At 44.9% G+C, this 20,519-nt stretch overlaps 1 protein-coding gene across 7 annotated transcripts in view; it reads right to left on the minus strand.

Moving 5' to 3' along the window:
* The window catches only part of ZBTB46 (zinc finger and BTB domain containing 46), a 51,348-nt gene extending 31,210 nt beyond the window's left edge, over positions 1 to 20,138 (minus strand). Inside the window, exons 1-5 of one of the 7 annotated variants that reach the window (XM_062009399.1) lie at positions 19,977 to 20,138; positions 19,279 to 19,459; positions 12,971 to 13,098; positions 10,978 to 11,117; positions 4,496 to 5,465 (exon numbers count right to left, since the gene is read on the minus strand). In XM_062009399.1, the coding sequence (XP_061865383.1) occupies positions 4,496 to 5,465; positions 10,978 to 11,031 (1,024 nt within the window). In that variant the 5' untranslated portion in view covers positions 11,032 to 11,117; positions 12,971 to 13,098; positions 19,279 to 19,459; positions 19,977 to 20,138. The other 6 variants (XM_062009397.1, XM_062009398.1, XM_062009396.1 and 3 more) reach the window with 6 other exon arrangements.
* Between the last annotated feature and the right edge of the window lie 381 nt (positions 20,139 to 20,519).

The following is a 20,519-nucleotide window of genomic DNA, read 5'->3' on the forward strand; positions in this document are numbered from 1 at the left end:
GTATTCCATCCCAGGAGTTTTTTTTGGCTATGCAGATTATTTCAACACTGCACACTATCAATCTACCTACCAAGCCTTTGCTTGGCATCTCCTTCAACACATTTGGGTTTGTCCCATAACAACCGACAATTTATCAATGTATATTTTAGATATTGTACTGTATATTTGTATATTTTAGTGAATATCAAGTAAGTGACATCATGACTGACAAAAGCAGGTCCCACCTATACCAAGTTGCACAGGAACATGTCCAGGTGGGTTGGGAAGACCTCCAGACCAGAAGCCTCTACACCTTCCCTGGGCAGCCTGGGCCAGTGCAGAACAACACATGGGAGCACTATAATTTATCAGGTAGCAACAGGTTTTTAATGCCAGGATGCAGGAGTCAAAAAGAGTGAAGAACAACTAGACATGGAAGTGTTAGTCTCAGCAAGGTTTATTTGTCTCTAACAGGAATAGCTGGGTACAAAATCAAACCATTGACTGAAGGTCGCTACTCTGGGCTTACTGAAATCCTCAAGCTCTTCTTACAGAATACAATGATTTCACTACCTGTAACCAAAGTCAACAAAAAGTTCCTAAACTGTCTTTAGAAATGGTTGTTCTGTTTCGAGAAGAATCAGCTTCGTCTCACAGTCAATTGGCACACAAAAACTCACTTGCAGCTTTAGGGTACAAACACTCAGAGGATGTGTGGGAGTATTTCCTTAGAAATAAATTCCTGAATCAGAACTTACTATGCTTGAACTAACACAGCAACAAAACCACCAAGACACTCTTCAAGAGACACCTTGCAAGTGACAGTTTTCCAATTGTATGAAGAGGAAAAGCCAGAAACATTCTGCTAACTTAACAGCTCTCCTAGTGAAGATAGAGCTGTCCTCTCTGACCACTCCATGCACCCAGGAGATGTAATCCTGTAAAGACTTGATCCAGCAATGCAAGAGCAACAGCAGCCTAAGGAAAATGCAGATGTTCAAGGCACAAGATTAGACCTGAATTTCCTAAGTATTTTTGACATTAAGACTAACAAATAACAACGTGTTTCTTCAGAAAACCTACAGAACTCAAGAAAAAAGGTTAAAATAAAAGGCAGACCTGTTATTTTGGCAAGTCTGTGGAGGAAATTCTTCTTGGTTCAGTTATGAAGACAGTTATTATTTATAAAAGCCCATCCTTCAGTTTACTTTGGGGAATGGCTGTTGCGAGTTCACATGGCTTGGTGAGGAAAACATGTATATGAATGTTTCATACAAGGAATGACAGTGACATCCTGAACAACCCAAACAGGATCAGAAAGGAAAAAAAGACAACATGTTTTATACTAAATAGGGAATACAAATTGATAAATTGAAGCTAGAAAGAAAAGATGGTCCTCACCAAGCTTTGTGCTTGACCGACAGCACCCTGTAGAAATTGAGACCCAAATCACTTTCCTCAATCTGGCATCTCAGTTCAGCTTGGATTATTTTGCAAATCCTATTTGATCACTCTTTCTTGGAGGAAGAAGATACACTCCTCATAGCAGGCATGAAGAATCTCTTGCCTCAGTGGTTATTTCCATGATGTTAGATTACCATTAATTAGCTTACTCCAGATGCTCCTTTTCATCTGGAGCACAATTGAACCCAAAGCCTCTGAGCAGCACCTCACCAGCATCTGGAAACCAATCAACTGAAGAATTTTCTTAGCCTTTCAATTTGAAAAACTTAAAGTCTATGTCTTTTTGAGTCTCTATTGATTCACGCTGAAGTACAGCCTCCTCAACGAGCTGTTGCTTGTTTCAATAGCAAAGGTTCTATGACTGCAGCAGTGCTGCTTTATAACTTAAACATCTTGTGTAATACAGGAGTAAGATAGTATTTTTAATCTGGAAAGTATACTGCCTCAAATAAACCCTGAATTAAAAGGGTGAGGCAATAGTTGCTTGCAAGATCCACCTCCCAAAATATTGCTTGCATGTTGCTGAAGGACAATGCTGCTTGCAAGCAAGATCTTGTGAATACCTTGCATGATTTCAAGAGGAAGAAACACTGAACTTTTAAAATCAACTCTAAGCCAGCCTTTGCCTCATAAGAAGGTCTGTGTTAGCCTCCCAGGTCTGAGCCACTTGCAAATGGTACCCAAGTTATGTCACAATGAAGCTTTCAGACTTAACAAGCAGCATCGGAAAATAACTGAATAGGTCAGAAAAGTGAATGAGCCTCAAAGAACAAAGAGTTCTAGGTAACTTTTTTTTTCCGATTAGCTACTTATGAAAGAACACCCAACACCCATTTCCTCAGCAAACCAGTACCTTTAATCTTGGCTATGAACAATAGGGACACTTATAAATAAATTAGCTTAAAAAAAGAGCCCTAGACTATGAAGTCTGTTTAAAGAATGAAGCCTGACACTACTGAATCAAAGACAACTCCAGGCTGAAATTTAAACACATCTCAAATACTCATTACACAGTGCAGACACTTATTATTTGTTTTCACACAAGATAATCTACTTTCCTTCATGCTAGGAGCTAAGTTTGTAACACCCCTGGACTCCTCCTGAATTCTAGCAGGAGAAACAACCTGAGGTACCAGTACCCAACCCCAAGCAGAACCCTGTGGCTTGGCCATCTGGGAGACTGAGCAGTTCTCAGGAGGGTGGTTCCCACTTGCTGGAGATGGAATTGTTAATGTGAGACCAGAAGACCTTACTGCTTGTAGGGACCAAGACAGCGATGATTTGGGGGAACAGGGATGCTTTTCCTTCACATTCACAAAGAAGCAACCTCATGTGAGTGACCAACTCTGATTTCACCCAAACCACACAGCGACACACACAAGGGCACAATGGACTTGCTGCTGACAAGATGTCCAAGTGTTAACTGAAACTGAACACGCTGAGTTCAAACCCTTTGAAATGACACCAAACAAAATCATCAAGAAGATTAGCAATTTGGAGTGAAATAGTCTAAACTCCACTCAGTTCCCAATAACACAATCTCTCCTATTTTGCACTGTTTTCAGTAATTCACAGACACTCCATCTATAACCATTTTGCTGAGACCCTCAGAGCTGCAGTTCTGTTTCTGCAGACGCTCCAGCACGTGCAGTTTACTTCACATACCTGCCCCAACTCCCCACACCTCATACACAGAACAAGGGACTGAGCTGCTTTTTTTATGGGATGCCCTGAAAATGAAAGATCTTTGCCTGTCAACAGCACACCAGGGAATCCCCACAGAACCTTCATTCAAAACAACCCTCAAATACAGGCAGTATAAAAACAGGATCTGCCATAAATCACTGTTATCTTATCTCACATTTTTCTTCTGACTGTTGTTTAGATTTTATCACTGCCAATTAGAATAATTACATGCAAGCTTGCTGCAGTAGATAGCTGTAAAGCATAATAAATCTAAAGACATTTGTAGAGAGTTACTCAGATTCAATGAAAACCACATTTAAACTCCAGGATGCAAGAAACTTAAAACACCCTTTTCCAACCCATAAAGACTCTTCCGACTTTCAGTACTATTTATATTGCTTTTTTTCATCTGTATTTGGCAACAGCAGGGTATATAATCTCCCACACCCGTCTCCTGGCTGACTGGGATTCTGGCATGCAATGAAACACAGGCTAACTCCAAGCACAGATGAAGTTCTTCAAGTCAGCTTTAGGGAGTTCAATACCACACTCCCTTAAAGTCCTTTGGAAAAAAAACCCCACTTAAATTCCTGGATCAGTAGGATTCCTGGATCTATCAATTGCCAGTCATTAAGGAATCACAGAGGACAGTTACCTTGAGACAGAAAAGTAACTACTGGCAATTCAAAAGAAGCCAAGAAAACATTTTTCTCCTTGGCTGTGTGCTTTAAAAGCAGCCACTCATCTCAAACTGTCGGGAGTCACACATCAAAACACATTTGAAGCCTCAGTAGTACCTCAAAACAACCCACATTATTCTCAAAAATCACCAAACACTTATCCTGCCATTACCAGCAACAAGCTATGGTGGTTCCCTTCCACAGGAGAAACTGACACCTGAATGTCAGGAGGACTGAAAATAGCATCGGTAAGAATGAATTACACCTGAGTGCGGGGCAATGACATCATCAATGTACTGCACAAGGAAAATTCCTCATCCTTGACAGCAGTTTTCTCCCCAGCTCCCTCAGCCTTTCATCACAAGGGAAATGCTCCACTCCATCAGCCCTGCTCTGAACTCTCTCTAGCAGCTCCCTGTCCTTCTGGAACTGAGGGGCCCAGAACTGGACACAATATTCCAGATGTGGTCTCACGAGGGCAGAGGAGAGAGGGAAGGTGAGCCTCTCTCTACCAACTGCACACAGCCCTTCCAATCCACCTCAGGATGTCATTTTCAAATGCTGGCAACACAGGTTTCCACAGCTTTCCCTCTCTGGCAAGCTAACATATTTCAGAGACCACTCTGTAACCAGATCCAAGTAACTCAACGTTAAGTTCAGCCACAGAAACTGGAAGAGCGACTTACCCGTGTCTCGGCTGCCGTATGGCCATCCTGAGGCAGGTAAGAAGGATGGCATTGGAGAACTCGCCCTGCTGTCATCCTCCACCTGCTGTGTGATATGCCGCACAGTTTCTTTGTTCTTCCTGTTCTTCCTGCGGCCCGTGGGCTGCCAGCCATCCCCTGCTCCCTGCTCCGAGAACGCACTCGGTATTGCACTATCCTTGGCAGAATGGAGTTCGCCCCCTCCGTAATGGGATGGGGAAACCTGTTCCTCTTTGATGCGTAAAGACCCATAGCCTACGTCGCTAGCCCAAAGAGACTGGGATGAAACGTCTTCGTGGCTGTCTGTTTTTGGTTCTTGATCCTCTTTTCCATAACTACTCCCTCCTTCATGGCAGCTGGCAATGGCTGAATCTCCAGACGAGTTTGCTGGACTCGTTCGCCGAGCTAACCAGGGAGAAATACTCCTGCCAGCCACCACTGCCGAGATCAGCGCGTCCGTGCTGCTGCTGGAAGGGGCCCCGAGTTCATAATCCACAAGATCATCTGAGGCATCAGACTTGATGCTTATGTCGAGAGCCGCCTTTATGAAGTTGTGGCAGGCTTGCACGATGTCTGTCATCTGCAGATAGCTGGCAGCTGACATCACCTCGATGACGTTCCTGCTGGTCAGCGCGAGGTGCGCCGAGTACATGAAGTCAATGATGGCTTTAAAGCCTTGTGCAGTCACGATGTCCAGGTGGGTGACCGTGGCCTGGTCAGAGGTTTTCTGTACCTGGCAGTACAGCGTTTTGAAGTAACGACTGCTCCCGAGCAGAACGTTTTTGTGAGCCTTAAAGATCTTGCCCTCCACTATAATGCAGACGTCACAGAGGATGCCGTGCTGCCTCTGCTCGTTCAGCTCCCGCAGCAGGTGACGGTAGTGGGAAGCAATCTCCATATCTTCCTTTCGGTTATTCATCTGGAAATCTTTGTGTTTCCTCTTCCACAAGTCCTGGATGGGAAAGGAAACAACATCATTATAAAACCCAACACAAGCTCCCAGATGTGTTTTTCAAAGGCTGAGTCGGGTGGATCTGCTTTGGCGGAGGGGATGGACTGGGTGATCTCTAGAGGTCCCTTCCAACCCCCCACCATTCTCTGAGATAAACCCCAAGCTGCACCCAATTAAGTAACAGGTTCATCTTGAAAGAAAGCCACAACATCCAACCAGGAAGACTGCACACTCATTACATGATACAGCTCACATTTCTATCAGACTTCAAATAATTTGTGTTAAAAAGGACTCGCTTTGGAGCTCAATCCTCCGGTGGCTCGTAACATCCCAGAGAAACGTTTCTCTTTACAAGTCTGTAGTGATTTAAAAACTTGTCTTCCATTACTTGGGGTAAAACGTCTGTCACTTTGGGGTTCAGTAAAGTTTGGTTTTCAAAGAGGTACAACGCTTGAAACCAGGATGGAGACAAACTATCGAAGAGCACTCTGTAACACAAGTTCCTCAAGGGAACAAGCATTATGTGCAGCACACTGAATAGCTGAAATCCTCAGAGCAAAAGCCAATGGAAAGCAGCTATTTCCCTCGCTCTATGGCCGTTGAGGGGCTATAAATACTGTTTTCAAGCCAGAAGAGCAACAGGCAAATCCAAGACCACAGATACGAAATTTAAGTCCCCACCCAAACTAAACTGGCAATAGATCAGGACTGGGAAATTAATGCTGTTTGAAGCTTAACTGCTGAAAAGCACAAGACTTTTAACTTTGCAATAAAGCATGTTATTTCCTGGCCTTTCCATCTCCAAGTTTACTGCTCAGCAGCATCCAAAATGCTAATTTGCTAGACCGGTTGGTCCCCAATCGTCCAGAAGCATTTGCTCCCTTCAAGAGAGGAAGGACCATCTTCCTGCAACACAAACAGCCTGAACTGGTGTTCACCTGTTTCAAATCCACACAGCTTTTCAACAGTATCAAGCACAGAACGCACAAAGAAGCTGATCTCCTCTTTGTTTGAACTGGAAGAGGTCAGTAACAGGGTAGCTCTCCACTATCAAATTCTCATCTGCATCTCAAATGAATGAAATAAATAAACCAAACTAAGAATCAGTCAGAGACTGAGGAAAGGAAAAAATATAAATTGATTTTTCAGGTGTTTGGCCTCAAAAAGCTGTGGTGGCACCAGCCAGCACAGCAGCTCTGCAGCCCAGGCTCCAAAGGCAGCTGCCACCACTTCCCAACGTCTCCACGTTTGAGAGAACCACCTCTTAAGGCAGAATGACAGTTCAGTTTTGTCTTTATTCCAGAAACTACTACTGCATCTACTTTTAGGAGTTGAAGAGTCAGCTCAGGCCCCTCAGGAAATATGAATTGCCACATAGGATAAAGTGAGTCGTCCATCACCAATCCTGACTCCAACAGCTGCCATATCCACAGGACTCGGAGGGAGACTCAAGAAAACCTCAGAACACACAATTACAGACCAATCAGAAGGTTTCACATGTGCCATTTCCTTCTGCTGGTCCTTCACAGGTATCAAAATCCATATTCCAAGACATCAACTCCCCAGAATGAGGTAGGGGGGGGAAACAAAAAAAAACCCTCTCCTGCAAGGAACACTTTTTCTTCCTCAGTTTCAGACAGATCAGCAGCAGCAGGATTTGTCCATGTCTTCACCTGCTTCTGTGAATTTATGCAGTAACAGCTTCTCTTCAATGTTTTTCCCCTGGAAATTACACTGATCCCTGAGATTTTTATTCAGCTTAGATCAGCTGGTTGGGTTCCCCCTCACTGCTGATAACAGTATTTCAGATACACCTCGTCCTTTGTTCAAGCTGCCTGTGACAGAAACTCAGACTAAAACACTGTCTCTTGCTCCCTTCACTTCTGTTGGGATCAGCTTGAGGTTCAGGCATCGACTAACCTGATGCTTCTTCTGGTTGAAGCCCTTGCTAGCTTCTTTAGGAAATAGCTTTTCTCTGACTTTATTTCCTATCAAGGGATTTCTCCTAAACATACACACAAATAAATCTATGCCAAGATTCCTTACTGGCTTCCTCCCACCCACCACGCTCTTGACAAAAGACACCCTCCAGGCAAGCCATGGATGAACAACAGCTTGTCATTACCATAACATCATACAGTCCTTATCTCTCACTTGCCCACATTTGTAAAGGCTCTGAGGACAAGAGCAGAGGGTGGGTAGGTACCTTCTGGACAAGAAGGCAAAACATCTAACGCTCTAAAATATGCTGAATATAAGAATAAGTCCATGCAAAGGGAAGACAACCTGTCCTCGTTCCAAAGTACTTTAGAGACAGACAGATGAGCAGGGAAGATGTCCATCTGAGAGCAGCATCCTTCCACTGACAGCTGGGCACACTACAGCACTTTCAAGCCCACAGGCACTGAGATGAATACTCCAATCTTCAGCCTCATCAACAACACTTTAACATCTTCCAAACCAGCAACTATTATTGTAGATGCCTTGATCCTGCTCTGTCTAAAGGTCGGCTACTTTTCACACGTGGTTCCAACACTCAACATCTGTCACAGCATTGTACCTTTTACATGAGAGGTCTTTGGGGGAGAAAATTAAATATGCCTCAAAATCAGAGGAATTAATTAGTTTTCTGTCTACCCATGTCAAACCAGAACATCCATTTAATGTCGAGGATCACCAGGGATTTAATCCAAGTTAAATTTAAGGCAATTTGCTAGTAGTTAAAAATTCAGGAAGCTTTAAAACCCTGTGCTCTTGTGTTCCAATTTTACATGTTGGTTTGTGGCTTGTTGTTGGCTTTTTTTTCCCCTTTTCCTGGTAACAGTAGTTATCTCCAGTTAAAAGACGTTGTGGAAAGATTTCTTCAGAAAAGCAGTGCCCTCCAAAAGATGGAATAAACCACAGAGATGCTTTAGAAACAGACACCAAAGATCAACAATGCATTTTTTGGTTTGTCTTGGGTCTTTTTAGTATTCTGAAAGATGTCAAAGTTGAGCATCTACTAAAATCCTTTAGGCCTGGGCCTGTGATGACAGCCCATGGCCACAGCACAGCCTTCCAAGAAGGCAGTGAACCAGGAAAGCTCATCTGTAGGTTTTCCACAGAATGAATTGTAGCAGATCAGGCTTTCTTCAGAAGTCAATTCACAAGCAACACAGTCATTCAACTCTATTAACTTTTCCACATTTAAAAAATGCCCCTAAACAAACACCACTCGCAAGTAGCAGCAAAAGGAACAAACCACGAGCAGGTTCAATATTCTCATGTAAACTTCTACCAAGATACAGGTCAGCTGCTTATTTCTGGTGTTGTCAAAAAGCTGTCTTCAAGTAAGCATTAATGATTTAGAGCATCTTTAACCCTGGGTAGAATCAACTCAGTTCTACAAATAGAGCATCTATTTATTTTGCACTATCAGTGCAGTTATTTGAACACAAAAACATCACCTGACGACACATTAAGAGTCTAAATAAACACAATCCTCACCCACCATCAGAAAGGTTTTAAGAGTCACCAGAGCCAACCTCTCAATGTCCCTGCCCATAATGAACCAAAATCTGACCACCAGGAAAATGAAGGGGTTCCAATCTGTTCCATCTAAAACCCAGTGCGTTATTGGTATTGTGACAAAAAGCCACAGACAAGAAATGCAGCACACACATGAAAGGCTCTGCAGTACAGTCCCCTGGGAAATAGTGGGGACAAAAATAAACTCCCTTCTCTAGGAAGGAAAACAGGAGGGAAAAAAAAGACTGGAGGGGTTTTGCTTGTTGGTTGGGCTTTTTGTTTGTTTATTTTGTTCTTTCAGAATATAAGTGAACCAGAAATTTCATCTACGTGACATTCAGTCTGATACCATTTTCTGAACACCTTTCCACACTTCATACTAAGGACACAAGTTACAGAGGACCAAAGCATTCCCTGTTGCACTCCTGCACTGGCCACTCTGTGCTCCCTGGAGAAAACACGCCAACTGGAGTTTAACCAAAAATGTGGTGTTTCCTCCCCCTCTATCCCTTCAGAGAGAAGGAAAAACAGATTCAGGATGAACTCAAACTCACTCCTATGGATTATTAGACAAAAGAAACCCAACAAACACACCCCACTTCTCTGCTTCCCCTGTGTCCTGTCCATGTCTCCACTCCCAAGACATTCCAACATTTTTAGGATTCCTCTGCAAAGGAGCTCTGTAAGGTGAGATTGGGTTTGAAACGCCTGCTTGCACAACAAGACACAATGTGTATCACAGTTTCACTTCTATCCAATTAAAGACAACAGAAATGCACAAGATTCCTCCTATGCACATGCCCTGTGCTGGAAAGACTGGAGAACAAAAACCCCAATGTAACCTTAGCAACTGAAAAGGACGGTACCTACACTTCCTCTGCTAAGGGACAGAAAAGCAGAGGACTGGGGATATTGATGGATGGTGACTCTCTGCAAAAAAACTCCCCATGAGCTCCATGAGCACAAAGCTGCAGAAGGACAGTGTTTTGTCATGTGTTTGAGGAAGAAAAGCACACAATTCCAGAAGAGTTTTAATTGCTTCAGACTTTTTAATTGCTCAAAGTTGTACGTTCAGCTTCGTTGGAATTAGATGCAAGTAACAGCTCATGACAATTAGCAGTTGCCAAAAAAGAAACTCTTCTGCCCTATTCTGATTCAGGAAACCCATCATCTGTTGTTTAAGTTGGTCCTTCCAACCACAACTCTGAACTCAAAGAGAAACAGGCAGATGTTTGTAAACAGACCAAACCAGACCCTTGGGCCGAAGAGGTTACTCACAACTCAGGGTTTCATGAAAACAACAGTGTGCCACTTTCCCCTTATGACCGGGGATGGGAATGTTTAATTACAGCCCAGCAGTGCACGTTCATCCTTGCACGTTAGGGGTCACAAAGTTCATCATTCAGCTGGAGAAATACTAGAGAATTACAGAAAAGGCAAGAACCCAGGAGGCAAATGATTTGCAGTGACCTTAATAAAATTGCAAGTACTATTCTTCTAGATCAAATTTGGGAGGCTCACTCAATTCTCAATGATTGTAACACAAAAAAAACCCAAACCCCAAGCCCCTACCAATACTGAATCAACACCTGCCTGATGAGATGGACTTTTCCATAAACATTTTCTCATCTCAAGCCAATGCCACCCCAGCACCGGCAGCGTTAAACCAGCATCTCCGTTTAGCATCTCTGTAGCAGTTACAACCCAGAAAGTTCATGTGTAGAGCTCAGCAAGCAGCAGCATGGCAAGCAGTACACTGTCAGCAGCTGTAAGACACTGGCAAGGAAATCACTCCCTCAAGCCACCAGTTCTCAGGGCAGGCAGGTTAGATTTAGTCAGTAAATACACTGAAGACCATATCAACTGTTTATAACTGCTTCTACCACAAACACACCTAGATCTGAACACAGGTAGGAATTAAAAGGAGGTCAGTTTCAGCAAAGCATGCAGAATTTACTACTGAAAATTCAAATGACAAATAAAAACCAAACCAGTTACTTCTTACCAGTAACAAACTGGGTTCCAGGTCTAGTGTTTCTCCTACAACAGCTGAGGACATCAACAGCCCTAGGGCAGCACAGGTAGTGCGCTGTTCCACGACCTTCTGAGAGCACTGCTGGGAACTCTTGTAGGAGAAAGACAGAACTACAACAGAACACAAAACCAGAAGTTATTAACATCAAACTATGAGGCTGCAGAACAACAGTGATACATTTTGAAGTGCTCTGCCTCCCAACTCCAAGTTTTAGCATTTCTATTTACGACATAAAGCCCACAAAACATTAACTCAAAGCGTATCGATACACTGCAGGTATTTAAGGACTGGTTCCTTTTTTGCAGCAATATAAGCATGAGTGCGATTCTGAAAGCAGGAGGGGGGAAAAAAATGTCTAATTTTAGATATGAGAACTTCAAACAGACCCTTGAAACAACACTGTTTCCTGTTTGGTAGCTTTTCAAAACATTCGCACTTTAATGACTTTTTAAAGAGACATTTGTGGCCCAAAGGGCACCAATTCACCTCAGTTGACCCCTCAGGTCCTGAAGGTAAAAAGCTGCCAATACCATTCCTTGCAATGCAATACTCAAGATATTTTCCTCCTGAAAAGTTTAGTGGCCAGTTTCTCCTGGCTGAGGCCATTCAAGGGTAAGAGAGTAAACAATGCCAAGGCTTTGAAAATCCTGTGTAAAACACAGACCCTTAGGAATAGTGAGGCACATTCACAGATAGACTGCTACGATGAGGAGGTATGAAGAACAGAACGGTCCACCTACACAACATGAGGGGTTTTTGTCTTTAAGGACACATCCACTATAACTATCACTTTATACACCTGATTTTCTTATCCCAAACAGGCTTTCTTTTCTTCAGAATAACATGTTCACAACTCATGCATCATTAAACTCCAACTAAAACTTCTTCAGCGTGAGGGTGAGGGAACACTGGAAAGGGCTGCCCAAGATGGGCTGTGGAGTCTCCTTCTCTGGGGACATTCAAACCCACTTGGACAAGTTCCTGTGTGCCCTACTCTAGGTGGTGCTGCTCTGGCAGGGGGGTTGCACTGATGAGCTTTCCAGGTCCCTCCCAGCCCTTGAGATTCTGTGAATACACATATTAGGTCTCTTAATGAAAACCAGCTTTAAATCAATACTGCTGATTTCAAGACTGACCTTCTGTAGGAACAGATTGTAAAAGAAAACATCCAAAGACACAAATTGGAAGAGCTTTTCCAGTACTAATGTCACTAGAAAACGGTGAAATAACACATCTAAAAAACAAAGGACTTGATAAGAGAAATCCAAGCATTCTTATGGCAACCAGCAGAACTGAGAAGATCTTGAAAACAAATATGACCCAATTGAAGCAAATACCATTGACTTTGTTCTCAGTTTCTATTTCAGACTGCCAAGTCTTGCCTTTCTCTAATTCTGATTGCTTCTCCATAGCAATTGTTTTGGCTAGCTCTTTTTAGGCCAGTGGTTTAGATGGTTAAAGAAGAGAAAAAATGAAGTGGGGGGGTGAGGGAGCCAGACCAAGACACACACAAGGGAAATTGCTCTTATCAAAGTGGGATATATTTTCACTTAGATTTAGGACTGTTACTGTTAAGACTCTCCTGTACACCTCTGTCCCAGAGTCTCAAAATGAGACAGAATAGCCTCATAAGAATGGCAAAGCTGAGACCAACACTATTTTGCAATGCTCTAATTTCTTTTTGTTCTTGCTTTGAGCTCTGCACCTGTTTTCCTCTTCTAATCGAACAGAAGAGAACCAAGTGACCATGACTAATGCAGGCAGCCCTGCCTCAAGGTAGGAGCAGAACAACAGCCAGGGGTACTTCTTCAACTTTTACAGTAGGGTAAGGCTTCTAAAGGAGGCTTTGTTATCAATGTTAAGTCAGATTTTAGGAACATTTGCACACCCTCATGTCAATATCACATCCAGCCCCTCTTCCCCTTCCCATGTTATAAAAATACTTTAAATGACCAGAACTCACCAGTATTTGAAAACGTTTCCTGTCAGCGAAAACAAATGTCCCGATGTTTCACAGCTGGACAGTGCATGATTTAATGAATAGGGGAGAGTGGTCTCTGGTGACAGGCTCCAAAAGGTTCATCAGATGTGCTGGATTTGGAAATGGAACGAATAGGAAGCAAGAATTAAAACCTGAAAAGCCTTCAGTGTCACATAATCACAAGCAACAGCTAAAAGAACTGTGTATTTACAACACTGTTTGCCACTTCAAACAAGAAACATTACGAGACACAGGAAATATATTCTGATATCCAGAAAAACAATCCTTTACCCCTGGTGTTGTTGAAAAAAAAAAAACAGAGTTTAACATACACATTTTGAAACTATTAACAACTTCTGATGCTGCTTCCAGAAAGAAGCTCTTTGAACAAGTCCCTGAAACAGCAGTACTTTGTGTGAGGGTTTCAAACCACTTCAGCAACACTGTTCTAGTTAACATCATAAAGTTTCAGTTGATGTTTCTGCAACACACACCATCCACACACTTTAAATAGGGTTAGTATTAATCTAACCTTATCTTTACAGTGATTCTCCTCCAAACCAAAATATTTGCCTAAGGTTATAGAAGAATTATGTGCCCACATTCTACAAAAGACACTTGAGTTCTGTCCTCACACAGCTCGACTGACTCGCAGCCTTGCAGCTGAAGAGCATCGTGCACAGAAGTGCCACATAAAGCAATCTGCTCCTCTGACAAGAATTTAAACATTTGGGGAAAAAAGAAAACTCTCAACAAAGAGATGCAAAAAAGCTATGCAGCCTGAAACAGATCCCAACTGGTAATAAGTGGGTAACACAACAGGATGCACCTTTCCAGTAGGGCACTAGGTGCATGCTTCAGTTCCAAACGCTCGCTGGCAGTAACATTTCCACTGCACTTTGTATTTCCTCTGTATTTCCCTTATTCATGGCCCCATAAACCTCCAGCTCTGTCTCTCTCCTGGTACAGAAATTGTTGCTTGTACCATTCCCCTATTTTTCTTCTCCATCCTCTCTCATCTGGTTGCACCAAGAGAAGAACAGATCCAACCCTACCCGTGCCGCACACACTTTGAACTTAAATAGCAAGTACTTTACAGACTACCGGGCTTGAGAAGTCTGGTAATATCAAAAGGTAAGAATTTAGCTACAGACATATCTACTACTCTAGCAATAAAGACTAAAACACACTCTGAAAATATCTAGATGCCTGTGGCTAGTATGACACTTACCTGTCCAACTGCCACTTACTCCCACAAGGCTTCCACTTAAATGAGAGAGAGCTGCCCAAGTAATTTAGTCAAAATGACTTTGCCCTTTTGCATCTATTAGCCAAAAAACAACATAAAAACCACCTTTTAAAAAGAGGATTAAAGAACTGCAAGTGTGTCATGCTGGGAATTGCCACAAAGAACGGTTCCCCCAAAACTTTCTCACTGGTTTCTGGCTTTTTAACAAGGGGATGTTTGCTAAAAGTTCCCAAACTCAGTAAGTAGAAAGGGAGGGAGACAAAACAGGAAGAAGAACTGTGAGGTATTTTCTAAAGAGAAGTCTAGCAGTGGGAGGAACCCTGGGAAAGAGCACCTAAGACACAGAAAATACACATGAGGAGTCAGGAATAATCCAAGAGTAAAAAAGAAAATCCAACCACTGCAAAATTAAAGCTAACACACGAGGAGCTCTGTGAGCAACCCGATTCCATCTGTGTCATTCACGGTACAAGCATCTCATCACCCACATTTGATCAACTATAATAAAGAAAAGAAGTGGCATGAAGCCAAGGAGGATACAGAGGTAATAAGAAGGAAGTCAATAAGCTAGTTTTACATTTAGCCACCACCCTCATTCTCCAGTACTACAGTGACAGGACCTTCAGTAGTGCTGCATCCTGACTGCTTCGTTTATCAGTACTTCAATGAGCTGCTTTCATGTTTGGGTATTTTAAGCACCTAATGGCTAATACAGACCATCAACGCTTCTGCTTCAGAGCAGGAGTTGAGTGCTAGTCAGAAAGGTATTTCCTCCAATGGAATATTAGTGCCAAAGGTGCAAATTTTGTTTAATCCTTTCCTCAAAGAGAAGGAGCTGACTGCCTGAAATATCAACTGTTCTTCACAAGGTGAGAAATACCAGGAAGCAAAGTCTCTTGGAGCGAATGAGCAGTTTGTTCAACACATGCCAAGGAAATCATTTGGAAAGATAAGTAAGCATTTAAGTGTTCACAGGTATAAACATATTCTTTAATATGTAACACCCTACTCCCTTTTCTAAGCAGGGTTCTTAAGCAGTTAAGTTCCTGGCACACGCTTTGACATTCTTGGTACTAAGTTTGTTTTAATCCATACACAACCCAGTAGCTGTGTTTGGAGAATATTCTGATGCCTCAATGCCTCCCTCCATTGCAGCAGACCCCAACTCAGTTTTGCTCTGAAGAAAACACCAGGCGACTTCCAACAGCCACAGAACGCTCCTCTTCCCCAGTGCACACACAAGGACAGAAGAGATCACTTGCTGCACAGGCTGGAATAAAAGTGACCACAGCTCCAAAAAGCAAAGCAAAAAGGTTGAGTTTTAGCTCTAACTCAGCACCTACCAGTTACATTTCAGCAAAGCTACTGCTCTTCACCACCACCGCACCGTGGTTCCAGCACTCAAGCACACCCTTACCTACGTGCAACAGAACACCACAAAGCAGAAGGCATTTCCATCTCAGTTACTGCTGAGGAGTTGAGCCTGCCAAGCACACAGAAGCAACTCAAACCCAGCATTTCACCAGCAGCCTGACAACTCTTAAATGTATGGGTACAAAAGAAAGTTAAAGTGACTGCTCAGAAAATAACTGCACCACAGCTGATTTGGTGAGGGACAGAAAACCCTACCCACGAGCTTCTGAACTCCACCACATCTCGGAGGAAATCCAGTGAGGGCTTCATGCTGGTTTACATTTATGAAGAACAAGCATTTTTAGCACAGGTCTGGTTTTTCATCAGTATAATATATCTAGGAAGAGTCAAGTAAGCCCCAGCCCCCATTTCACAGAAGGAGAGACTGTCAAAAAGCAGCTACAACGCCAGCACATTCAGTCAACAGGTACAAGATGGGACCTGAATCCCAAGCAGCCATCCCTCCAAACTGGATGTCCTTGGGAATCCAAATATACCAGCAGCATGGACCAGAAAACTAACTGAACCGTTGAGGGAAGCTGAGATTCTCCCCTCTCACATCTCAAATGAAAGAAGTCCCACAGCAAGTGATACACACTTTTATTCCTCATCCTGCCTAAAGGACTAAAGATCTAGAGGGAGTTGAGAAAACCACCTCCTGAAGGTTGTATTTAAGGAGGCTGCGACTCAAATGTATCGCCTAGTGAAAGAAAAAGTCCTCAAGAAGCACAAAGTGGAAGCCTGGAAGCAACTAATTTTACCCCTGGAGTCGTGACTGTCATCGGACTCACCCAAAGTATCATTAAACTGCTGAGGGAGATCCTTGGGTAAGGAGGAGCACTGCAGCATTTCACCAATCCCTCCCTCTGTCTCACAGCAGCCGTGGTAGGTCCCTGCACTCTCACCTAAGCTGACCCCTGCTCTCTCCACAAACAGCCCCCCAGCACGCTTGCTTGCACTAGTCACACATTTTAAGTTTCAAATATCGCACACATAACACACAGGTGAACCATGCACTTAAAAATATTCAAGCCAGTCATAAGCCAGAAGCAAACTATAAACAGGGTATTAATCCCTTTGTGCAAAGTGTCAGAATTTTCTAGGGTAAGACTCCCAGCCAGGCACAGACACGAAGCACTGGCTCCTGGGAACCACAATGGACACGTGGGATAACCATTACGACTGCAGGTAGCTCTTCAAAGCCTTCAACTCTCTTTGCCCTTTTGCCTGCCCGTTAAACTACGCACACAGGAGCAAAAGGAAAACTCCTGTGAAGGCTTTTTACCAATTCAGAGGGAATCTAGAGAGCATTCCGGAGTGCTCTGGAGCAGGCAGCAAAACCTGCAAGAACACGAAGGGAAGAATGTCCTGGGAAAGGCTGAGCTGTTTATGAAGGGATTCTGCTCCGAAAGCAAGCGCCAGCAGTTTGGATTGGGCGCTCGCCTGCTGCTGCACTGCTGGGAGGACAGGAAGCTTTGCTCAGAAACTTCAAAAACACATATCTGAAACCAAATCCACACAAGTGGATAGCAAAGGCAACAAGAATCCCCACAACCTCACAGCAAGGTGACATGTCACCAGGGGAAAAGCTGGCGTGCGAACAGCAAAGAGCAGATCTTCCCAACTCGAGGCACTTTTCCTTTTGGCATGGGCTGTTGGGGGGATGCTGCTAAACTGGTTTTCCTCTAAGCACTTACAGTTACAACCAAAAAGAACATATCCACTCTTGTACAACTGTCCCAGAAAACAAAGACCATGGGGAGAAAGTGGCCCATTTTCTCCAGCCTCCAAGAACCCGGCGTACAGGTCATGTTTTCAAAGGCTCGGTCCTACACGCTCTAGAATGAAGCAGCATTGAAAGTAAAGAGTGAAACACCTAATGTGACAATTACCAGAACAGTCCATTTCTTTTTAGATAATTACACCAAAGCTGACATACAGTCTATGAAAACACCAGCAAGAGGAGTTTAGCTGTGAGTTTCCCCCTCCTGGGCAGGCTGCATCTAAAACAAAAGACCCGTTTTCTGTTTCAGTTACAGTTACCTCAGTAGTGTACCAAACCACATCACAATTTTTCAGGGATGTCTTTTTGGGAGCTCCCCTCGATGTCATTTTGCAGCTGTCTCTCCCCAGCCCACAGGGGACAGGCTCCTCTCTCCCCATTGCCTGTCAGTTCCCAAAAAACACCTCAACTCGGTAATTCCTCACCACATGTTGAAAATATTGTGACTAATAATACACTCCACCCATTTTTTTTCCATCACTAAGGATTTCAAAACATAAAACTTGACAAGAGAAGCCAGGCAGAATTTAGAAAGGGAAAGTACTATTTTATTTCCCAGTCAAAGATGCTGTAAAGCTGTAAAATGTTCAAGGAAGGCACAGATAAAAGTAGAAGCGCTATCCAGCCCCAGCAAGCTTCTTCCTCTAAATGTAGTTTCCCCTCACTCTTCTCAAACTGCTTTTCCTTTTAATCCCCACAGGAAACAAATATATTGTAAAAGAAATCATATTCCCCTCCTTTTTTTTTTGAGAAAACACATTTACTGCATTAGTAGCAGAGCTGCTCTATGTACAGACCCACACTTGTAATAAATACTTGATCAAGTTCAAGAACAGAGACCCAGATCTACAGAACGGCGACTAAATGCTAAAAAATGATCCCGCTGATGCAATTAAAACACACACAAGAACTTTGGTACAGGTGTCTACAACCCCGGCTCGCTAAACACATCTTCTAATTAGCATGGCTTTAAACAATGCTGATAATAATCCGGTCCTGTAAGGCTTGCCAACAGAATTCATTGAGATTGCAAAATAAAAAGCATGAGGAATTCATTAAAGAGCTGTTAAACTCCCCTTTGTTTATCTTTCCCCTGTCAGGTGTAAAAATAAATAAATACCAGTTTCTATCTCTGATTTCACCCAAGGCTCAGCTTCCCAGGAACGCTGCTGAGAACCTCGGGAGGTACCGGCATTTCCCCCCACCCTCTCTGTTTCAAAAGAGAAATCCTCCCACTATCACAGTCCTGAAAATCTGCTCCATTCTCTATTTGTCATTTGGGATTGAGTTATCAGACACTACTTGTATTACTTTGGGAACTGACATGTCTATTTACAGAGACACAAAGACAATCCAGCAGCACAAGCCCTGCTTTTCCCAGCACCTTGCCCAGCACCTCTCCTTCTCCCCTCTGCCAAATTTTACACACACTTTCTCCAGGGGAGGGGAGAGGACACCTCACTAGTTTCCCAACGTGACACAAAACATTTCCAGAGCACTTTTGCACTTATTACAGCCTTATGAAAAATCATCTTGTAACCCCCCCCCCCTTCCTCCAAAAGGAAGAACGTTATTTTTTCAAGGTTTTTGTTTGTTTGTCGGGCTTTGGTTTGGTTTTCTCTGTAAAAACAAAATAAGATAAAGAGGGTCACTTCCCCCATTTCAGCCTGCAATTAAAATGGAGGCAAGGCCAGGCGATCTATGTCTGGCTTTAGGGGGAGACAATAACCCAAAACAGGCCTGGCTTTTTTTTTTTTTTAAGAGGAGAAAAAAAAAAGAAGAGAGAGAGAAAGAGAAAGACAGGCAGAAAGAGAGAAATACAACATGCTTCACCGGTATTATTACCTCATCCCTTTTTCCAAGCAGTTTTGAACCACACTCCTGACAAACTCTTGGTCCAACTTGCACGGATGCTGGTTTTTAGGGGGTGGAAAGGGTTTTAATGCTGGAGCCGGGATTGAGGTTGGCTATTCGCAAGTGGAGCTGCTGTTAAAATGCCCCCTTGTCTCTTCTCCTCTCCCTTGAGCTGGGTGTTGACGCAGCAGAAATTACCAGCTGGAAAATTCCCCTTTTGGAGGTTACGGGGAGGGGGGCGGGGGGGGGGGGGCGGGCGGAGGAGCGAGGGGAGGGGAGGGCCGGGGGAGGGGGGTTAAACCCTGCCACTTACCAAGTTAAGCCATCCACCCACACCAAATAAGACATCGCGTCCCAAAGAAGGCACCGTGCCCCCTCCGCGGGCAGGGAGCGAGCGACCGACCGCCGCTCCCCCCGCCACGGCCGGCGGCTTCTGCCCGAGGCGGAGGAGGGTGCCGGGCTGGGGGAGCGGATAATAACGGTGGTAATAAATGAGGCAGCGGCGGGGTGGGGGAGAAGCGGGGAGGGGGCTCCTCGCCGCTCCCCAGAGCGCTGCCCGCCTTCGCTTCGCCTCAGGGTGGCCGTGGCGATGGGGACGGCCCGCCGCTGCCGCCTCGGGGGGCCGGGCGGCCATGGCGACCCCCCGCTCGCCTCGGGGAGCGGAGGGGGCGAGGGGGCGGCGCGCTTACCTGGGCCCCATGGAGGAGAGCGGGGTCTCGGAGCGGCCGGAGCTCTGGCTCCGTCGGTCACTCCGTGCCTCTCCTCCCGGGTGGGGAGGGGAAGGGGAAGGGGGGGAGGAGAGCGGGGGGGGGGGGGAAGGGAGGGAGAGGGGGGGTTGAAGCCGGCAGAAGGAGAAGGGGGGGAGGCGGGGGGGGGGGCGCCCGGGCGCGCTCCCGTTGCTCCCTCGGGCGCGCGGGGGCGCGAGCCCGCGGCGGGCGGGGGGGCGGTGCCTCGCGGCGCGTGCCGGCGCTTTGCCCCGCCTCCTTCTCCCTTCCCGCTGAGCGCTGATTGGTCGGCCGTGGGCACGGACCTCCGTAAGCCCCGCCCCTCCCTCTCCGCGTTCCCGCCCCTCCTTCCCCTCGCGCCGGGGGAGCGGGGGCGCCGCCAGCGGCTCTGCCACTGCCGGACACCGGAAGTGAGGGAGGGCGGGGGCGCGCGCCTGGGCTCGCCTGCGCGGGGCACGACGGGACGGCGCGGTGCCAGCGCTGAGGGGCGGCCCCGGGACCCCCCCG

This window comes from Colius striatus, chromosome 16, assembly GCF_028858725.1.
Source record: "Colius striatus isolate bColStr4 chromosome 16, bColStr4.1.hap1, whole genome shotgun sequence".
In the NCBI taxonomy this organism is placed as follows: Eukaryota; Metazoa; Chordata; class Aves; order Coliiformes; family Coliidae; genus Colius; species Colius striatus.